At 50.2% G+C, this 8,099-nt stretch overlaps 1 protein-coding gene across 2 annotated transcripts in view; it reads right to left on the minus strand.

Annotated features, from left to right (window-relative positions):
- GAB2 (GRB2 associated binding protein 2) overlaps positions 1-3,605 on the minus strand; it is a 206,173-nt gene extending 202,568 nt beyond the window's left edge. The window contains exon 1 of one of the 2 annotated variants that reach the window (XR_010135518.1): positions 3,430-3,605. Coding sequence is in view for 1 of the 2 variants with exons in the window: in XM_063711307.1 (XP_063567377.1) it covers positions 3,430-3,504 (75 nt within the window). In the remaining variant the exon portion in view is untranslated. The remainder of the gene's footprint in view (positions 1-3,429) is intronic. The other variant, XM_063711307.1, reaches the window with a different exon arrangement.
- Between the last annotated feature and the right edge of the window lie 4,494 nt (positions 3,606-8,099).

Below are 8,099 nucleotides of genomic sequence, written 5' to 3' on the forward strand. Positions count from 1 at the left end.
CGTACAGACAACTACTCCCTCATCATTTCAATTTTCCTTTGAAGGAGAAGGCAAAGCCATTGCTAAGACTGAAAGGCTGGATTAATTTTTTTTTCTATTTACTGGATTTTATTCCAAGCACCTGATCCAGCGCCTGGGACACAGATTTAATAAGTATATTTAATAAATATAATGGAAATAAACAATTACTGTTACCTTAATGCAGTTGTTCATTATAATTTGTGCACAACTTTCTTCAAGTTAGCCACTAGGGGGCAGTCTGCCAATCTTATACCCTAAATCTTTTAACCCAGTGAAATTGATAGAAAACTACAATGCACTGTAGGTCATATTAATGTTTTTCCTCAAGAAAATTCTGTTTAATAATTACATACATGTACGTGTGTATGCATTTGCATGCACGCGCATACACACACAAATACACTGAGGCACGATGGGAGGGTTGTTACTTCTGCCAGCCTCCCACTGCAGCCATATCAGGATGCCCCAGAGGCAATAGTCAGCATTTGCCAGAGTCATTTTTTGTAATTTCTCCAGGGCACTCAGTAAATAGCAGATAGACCTTTTATACTTATAATTAATTAACTAGAAAAGGCTGACGAAAAAAATCCCTGAAAACTAACTGCTCGAACATTTGCCTTTGCTTCTTCTAAGAGGTTTTTCCCCTCTATACCTCCCCGTCTTTCCGAATTAAGTAAGTTTTTTGTTTTTCTTTGAAATGGAGTCTCGTTTTGTCACCCAGGCTGGAGTGCAGTGGTACGATCTCGGCTCACTGCAACCTCAGCCTCCCGGGCTCACGCGATTCTCATGTCTCAGCCTCCTGAGTAGCTGGGACTACAGGTGCCCTCCATGACGCCCAGCTAATTTTTGTATTTATGGCAGAGACGGGGTTTCACCACGTTGGCCAGGCTGGTCTCGAACTTCTGACCTCCAGTGATCCGCCCACCTCGGCCTCCCAAAGCGCTGGGATTACAGGCATAAGCCACTGCACCCAGCCTTCAAATTAAATCAGTTTTTTAAAAAATCGTTTTAAATAGTTATAACCTAGTTCAACTACTTTTTCCCCTTATCACATATACTCGATGTATTCTTATAATGAGGATTTCTCAATCTACAATATAACACGCCTATGATGTATACCAGAAGCAGCAGCTACTTTGGGGTAAATATACAGCCATGGGGCTGGGAAAAACTTTCCAAGCTTGGTTCTAATGAACTTGGGCCTGTACTGAAATAAGCAAACTAGCAGAGTTTTAACTTACAACAGGATGCAAAAATTCTTAATACCCCATGAGAAAAGTAGATGTAAAGGCATACTGTTCCCCAGAGGCTTAAGGCTACACATATCAGCAGTTTCAATTAGGGGGAAACTGAACTTCCGAAGGGGCAAAGGCTTCCAGTCATGTAAGTGAACACATCACATCCTAGCCTAAGAAAAGCTGTTACTTAAAGCTGTTAAGGTCTGACACCTGATGGGTTGAAGGTACATGGAAGATGGGAAAGACAGGCTAAGGCCATCATACGACTCTAGATTCGTTCAAATGAGTGAAAAATGTGCTTGACCCAAATGCCTCCAAACCTGGTTATATTGAACTAAAGTTGTTTGGGAACAAAAACACCCAAGAAATGGGTCATAGAGTCTGGGTGAGAGTTCAAGGAGCGATAAGTCAAATGTAGATACAACGTCATACTGTTTGAAATTGTTTCAAAAACAACTTTCAAGGTTCTTTAGTGTAGTGTTCAAACTTGAAAATTAAGGGTCACATTTTTTTACTGTGGACACTGTATTCCACTAGCTTGTATGGAAATCTATTTGTACAGATAATTTTTGGAAGCTCTTTGGGACAAAGTTTTTAAATTATTTATAAAATTGTTAATAGTAAACCACTGCTCCTTAACCCTAATTAAAATATTCAACCTTCCTAACGAACTGACACAACCTTGAAGAGGAAAAAAGTTTATTTCTTAATAATTATACTTTGGCTAGACACTTCTAAAAATGAGCTTTCGAACTGAGATGAACAATTCACTGCTTCATCCCTCCTATAAATCCACGTCCACTTTCAAAACTCATGTGCTAAATCCTTAAGATTTTTTTTCCCCAGCAAACATCTACGTAAGAGCCTGATTTCATTGACACACACTTGCACTCCGCAACAACAACACTTCCTTTGAAAAACAGAATGTCACTTCCTCAGTCCAGAGGCCAGAAGTCCCTTGATTCTGATCTGGGGAGCCAAGACAGGAAATTCTGGTAGGCTTCTGCCTCTCCCCCCATGGACAGCTACTGGTGCAGCTGACAGAGGGCAGGGTCTATTCCGAGCTCCCTTGATGCACTGCAGCTGGAGGCAACGGCTCCCTTCCAGGCTGTGGGAGTGATCCCGGAGTCCGGCACCACAGCCCGTTAAACAAGGGCATTTCATGCGAAACAGAGAGAGCGCAGATGAGAGACCTTGAAACCTTCCAGCAACCTTACCCCCACTTCCAAACTCCCGCGACTACCCCAAGACCATTTCGGTCAAATCTCAGTACTTTGACCCCACCAGGCAAGGCATCCTCTGGGGAGAGGGGTTAAAAAAAAAAAAAAGCCAGAACTCCATGGCTCAGCGCCACGCTGTTCCACCTCCCCCAGGCTGCCAGTTCCCCCCCTAGAGGGAAGAGGCTATTCCAGCGATGTCAGTAAACACTGTCGGTTGGCAACACCTGGCCGCGGAGAGCCTCGATCTCTCCCGACCCCAGACACCCGGGAGCTGCCCGGTCCCAAACCCGGTCCAGCCACGGGGACCAAACTGCAGTGTCACACCGGGGTCGGGGGAGGCGCCTGTGAGAGACGAACGGAATAAAGGGAGAGAAGGGGGACAAACAAATGAGTCACTTAATACAAGGGCTGCACATGCCGCTGACGCTGCCGGTAATGCAGCCGCGGACGGAGGCCGGCGGCCGGGAGGAGCAGGCGGAGAAAGGGAAGGAGAGGGCGTGAGGCGCTCGCCCTTTGTGGGGCCGTCCGCGCGGCCCCACAGCCTACGCCCCCCTTTCCCGCCCTCTCCCCGACCCTGCGGGCTGAAGCTGCTCGGGGCTGCCGCGGAGCCCCAGCCCCGAGAGTCAACTCTCTCGGTCTCCAGAAGCCATCAATACAAACTTCGACACTATATTTAGTTCACGAGCAGACCGGCTTGGGAGGCGCCGCCGCCGCGCCCGCCTGGCGGAGCAGGAGCCGCAGCCTCAACCTGCCGCCCGCCCCGCCCCTCGGCGGCCCACCTGTGACAGGTGTGTGCAGGTGCCCCACACGTCCCCGGCCGCTCCTCGCCCCCGGCCCCCGCGGCTCCGGGCCCGAGCTCCCCAGTCTGCCGCCCCTCCGGGAGTCCCCCGCCCCTCCGCAGGCCCCGGAGCGCCCCCCGCCCGCCCCTGGGCGGCCGCGCCCGCACTCACATAGCGCCTCAACTTCTTCTCGGGAGGCGATTTCCTCAGCCAGCCGGTGCATACCACGTCGCCGCCGCCGCTCATGCTGCCGGCCTGGAGCCCGCCGCCGGGTCGCGCGGACGAGGGCGCGGGCTCGGGCAGCTGGGGCAGCGGCCGGCGGTGCGCAGCTCGCGGGAGGCCAGGGGCGGGGCGGGCGGCCCGGCGGGGACTAGGCGGCGCGGCGCGCGCCCGGCAGCCTCGCGCGCGCCCGCTCCCCCACCCCGAGCGCGCGCAATCCGCACTCTCCGCCCGGCCGCCGGGGGAGCGGCTGCAGCTGGGAGGCCGGCTCGCTCGCCACGCCCGCTCCCGCCGCGACCCCGAGGCCGCCGCGCACGCGGACGCGGGGCTAGGGACCCGCGAGGATACAGAAAAGCCACCGCCGCCGGCGCGCCCCGGAGTCTCGCTTTCTCCTGAGGCCCCAAGCGGTGGGCGCGGAGGCCGGGGAGGCGACCGCGCCCCTGGCGCTGGCGGGTGTGAGGGGAAGGGACTGCGCGCCCTCGGTCGTCGATCGATTTTTCACCGAGCGTAGACGGGGAAGGGATACTAGGGCTGCTCACATTTCCGATACGTTCTGCGGGTCAGGTTCCGGCTGAAAGGAGGGACCCCTTCCCAGCAAGAAGCTCCTTAACTCTGGCGCCCCTCGGCGGGAGGAGGAGACGGACCTACTACGCGCCGGAGCCTTTGCACTCGTAGCTTACGGGATTGTCTTCAGTATCGTTCCTATTTTATGAACAGCCTAAGGGCAAGGGCTTGTACAAAGCCGAGCCAAGTTTCCGATTCAGGTGTGTGGGGAAGGAGGGGTCCCGGTCATCTGCTATTCAAAATGAGGGCATTGCCTTAATGGGATCGACCTGGGAGCCTCTCATTGCCTGGAAACAAAGTCCAGCTGACTCCCTCCTACATTGCCTCTGGGAAAATACAGTTTAGTATAGAAAATTCGCTGATTTGTACAATGGAAGAAGAAAACTAGTCAATGTATTTCATAATGAATTGGAAGGCAAGGTCAAGTGTAGAAGAACAAGAAATTGGGGTCCAAATTCCCCAACGCTCCCGCTCATTGACACAGGCTGTGAGACCTCTGTTTGTAAATATAATGATATCCCAGATGTACGTGGAAGCACACAACCCCAGCACTTCAGCGGGACGGGGGAGAAAAAGAAAATCTTTTGTACGAGCTCTTTTCTCATCACAAAGTGTCTCTCTAAGCAGCATTAAAAGGCAGGTCCTCCCTACCTTCTCTGATAAGTGGATAGTAACCTGCTTATTCAATGGGGAACCGTGATGTGTGGACAGATGAATTGGAGAAGCAGCATCTTGCACTGCCCCCCACAACCTCAGACTAAACCTGTTTTGTTTATTTCTGTCTCTGTGCAGCTGAGTTGTTTCAAGCAGTTGGACATCATTTGGTCCAACAGATCTTGACTGGGTTGGGGGAAGTTCACCCTCTTCAGTTTGGAAAAGCGAATCCCCTACCACATACTTAGCTCTTCTAGATACCCTAGGAGTTTTAGCGGTCAGTCCCCTGGATCTAACATTTCACTGACTTTCTTCAATATCCAGTGTGCTGCTGGATGGGAAGTAAAGCCAGAACTGTTAGGCTGGGACCACAGCTCCCTTAACCTTCCAATTTAGGGATCCTTAAGTCACATATGAAGGGCCACCGCCAGAATGATGGCCATTTTAACTTCTGGCTTTAAGTACCTTAAATCCCTGTAAGACAAACAACACTTAACGTCTGCCAAATCAATCAGGAGGCGGTGACTCCCAACCAAAATAAAGCCATCCTGACTTCATTCACATCTGAGTCATGGTGCCAAGTCCCAGAGATTGCAGAGTCGGAGAAATCTGCATGGTTTGGCTGCAGCTGAGGTTTGTGATGCGTCAGGCATATGTATGCCCTATCTTCCCCCAGAAGAGTAGTCTTTTACATATCCTTTGATAGTTATATGATTCAATACACAGACTGGAAGACTGTTTAGCAAGAGTTAGTTGGGGGTTAGGTCATATTCTGCCACAAATTCTTTAAGGTCTTATTTTGTTTGCTTAGGAAAAGATGGTGTTATTTACAATTTCATGTGTAAACGGAAAAGTTTGATGTTTCTTGTTTGGCCAATGGCAGGAGGGACCTTGAAATATGAATACAACAGTCACCAGGTATCGGCTTTGGGAAGGGTTCTCTGAACACCCCCATCTTTCCCCAAAGGTTAAAGAAAGGGGCTTTTTTTTTTTTTTTTTTTTTTTTTTTTGAGACGGAGTCTCGCTCTGTTGCTCAGGCTAGAGTGCAGTGGCGTGATCTCGGCTCACTGCCAGCTCCGCCTCCCAGGTTCACGCCATTCTCCCGCCTCAGCCTCCCTAGTAGCTGGGACTACAGGCGCCCGCCACCACACCCAGCTAATGTTTTGTATTTTTTTTTAGTAGAGACGGGGTTTCACCGTGTTAGCCAGGATGGTCTCGATCTCCTGACCTCGTAATCCGCCCGCCTCGGCCTCCCAAAGTGCTGGGATTACAGGCGTGAGCCCGGCCGAAAGGGGCTTTTTTACTGTGCTCTTCAGCTGGACTCCCACCCTGCGTCCCTCTTGCTGCTAGTGCCCATCTCGGGCTGTGCATAGGAAGCAAGACTGCTGCTGAAGTCCCTGGCTGCACCCTGGAGTGGCTCAGTCTTTTGAGCCTGAGAGGCGTGCCAGGCCTGGAAACAGCCCTTGGACGGAACGTTCCTGTCTGGGCTTTTACTCAGTCCTTTCCACTCCCTGCTGTGTGTGTCTGTTTAAATGCTCCCTGGTTTTTGCTGGGAAAAAAATGGAAAACAAATCATTTGAATGATTTACATGAAGATCGGCGCCATCTATCGGAACCAGTTGGGGTGACAATCCCCCCACCCCCAAGCCCTGAGCGGACATGCATCACTAGCCCATAATTTAGGCAATTTTGTTTAAAGACCACTGGTATTTCCTGGGGGAATTAATGGCCGGCTCCAAGAGTGCTTTGGGTCATTAATCTTATATTCTCATTAAATTCTCAGGAAATGACTATCTTATGAGGAGGGAGCACTGCAGAGATTAGAGAAATTCACTCTGGGAGAGCATGGGTACCACTTTGGACCCCGCTTATAGCTACTCCCACTCCCCACAAAGCCTGGTGTTCTAAAGGGTGCACTGTGGCTTTGAGTGTCGTCAGGGACATCCGTCGCTGCATCCGTGCCTGTCTGGGAGTTGAGGGTTTGTGGCCAGTGGCAGGTGCATGGCTGGTGGAATGCTTTCAGAAACGGGTTGAAGGGCTGGAAGGAGAGCTGTCCTCAACTGCACACCAAGCTAGTGTGATTAATACCATCCACGCCAGGCCTGACGTCAGTGATTGGACTGGGGGTGGGGATGAATGTTTGTGTGCTAGCCCTTCTGCTTTTTCTCCCCTTCAATTTAGTTGACAGGTTAATTTCAGAACTGAGTGCTGCTTACGAAGGTCAGTGTGACCAGCTGAACCACCTCAGCTGGTGTCTTTCAGGACACTCATCTCTCAGGCATATTAAGGTGTATGCTTTTTAACCCCTAGTTACTTGAGGCCCACATGGTTCCCTATATCAAATTACCTTAACTTACTCAAGTCAACTCTGGGCATCTGGTTGAGGATGAGATCTGGAAGTGGGAATGGGGTGGGGTTAAAGACCTAATTGGGTTTCCTCCCTGTCTGTGGCTAATAGTCTGAGAGTTACTTGACACTATACCCAGTGGGAGACATTTTGAAAATAAACTTTTGGCCGGGTGCGGTGCCTCACGCATGCAATCCCAACATTTTGGGACGCTGAGGCTGGTGAATCACTTGAGGTCAGGAGTTTGAGACCAGCCTGGCCAACATGGTGAAACCCCAACTCTACTAAAAATACAAAAATTAGCTGGGTGTGGTGGTGGGCACCTGTAATCCCAGCTACTTGGGAGGCTGAGGCAGGAGAATTGCTGGAACCTGGGAGGTGGAGGTTGCAATGAGCTGAGATCGCACCATTGCACTCTAGCCTGGGCGACAAGAGTGAGACTCTGTCTCAAAAAAAAAAAGAAAAAAAAACTTTCTTAGGGAAAAGTTTGAGCAATCCCATTTTCCCAATTTCTCCTTTGAAAATAACCAGAATCAGTGCTAATGGCTCTGTGGCAGTTAGGCTCCCAGGACTTTGCTGCTGACACTGGTAAATCAGTTGTCATAATCTACCAAGAACAAAGACTGTCAAGATCCTTGAGAAAGTGCTGTAGTCTTCCAAACCACACTCTGCAATGCTGGCTCCTTTTATTTGCTCTGCAGAGAGAACTCCTACCTTGAATTAGATCTTGAACATACGTTAAGACCTCTTTCCCTAAAACTGACTGTCCCCATTCCCCAGCAAAGTTGTTCACTCTTTTCTTGGTATCCACACTGCACTTATATAAATTGGATTATCACACCGTACAGCAAGTATTTCCTTGTCAAGGAACTGTGAGTTCCTTGAAGACATGAATGTGTTTTTCTCACTTATTATTTTTTTAGAGACAATGTCTTGCTATGTTGCCAGGATGGTCTCAAACTCCTGGGCTCAAGTGATCTTCCTGCCTTGGCGTCCCAAAGTTCTGGGATTACGGGCATGAGCTACCACATCTGTTCCTCATTTTTGTATTCCCAGA

Source organism: Pongo abelii, chromosome 9, assembly GCF_028885655.2.
Source record: "Pongo abelii isolate AG06213 chromosome 9, NHGRI_mPonAbe1-v2.0_pri, whole genome shotgun sequence".
In the NCBI taxonomy this organism is placed as follows: domain Eukaryota; kingdom Metazoa; phylum Chordata; class Mammalia; order Primates; family Hominidae; genus Pongo; species Pongo abelii.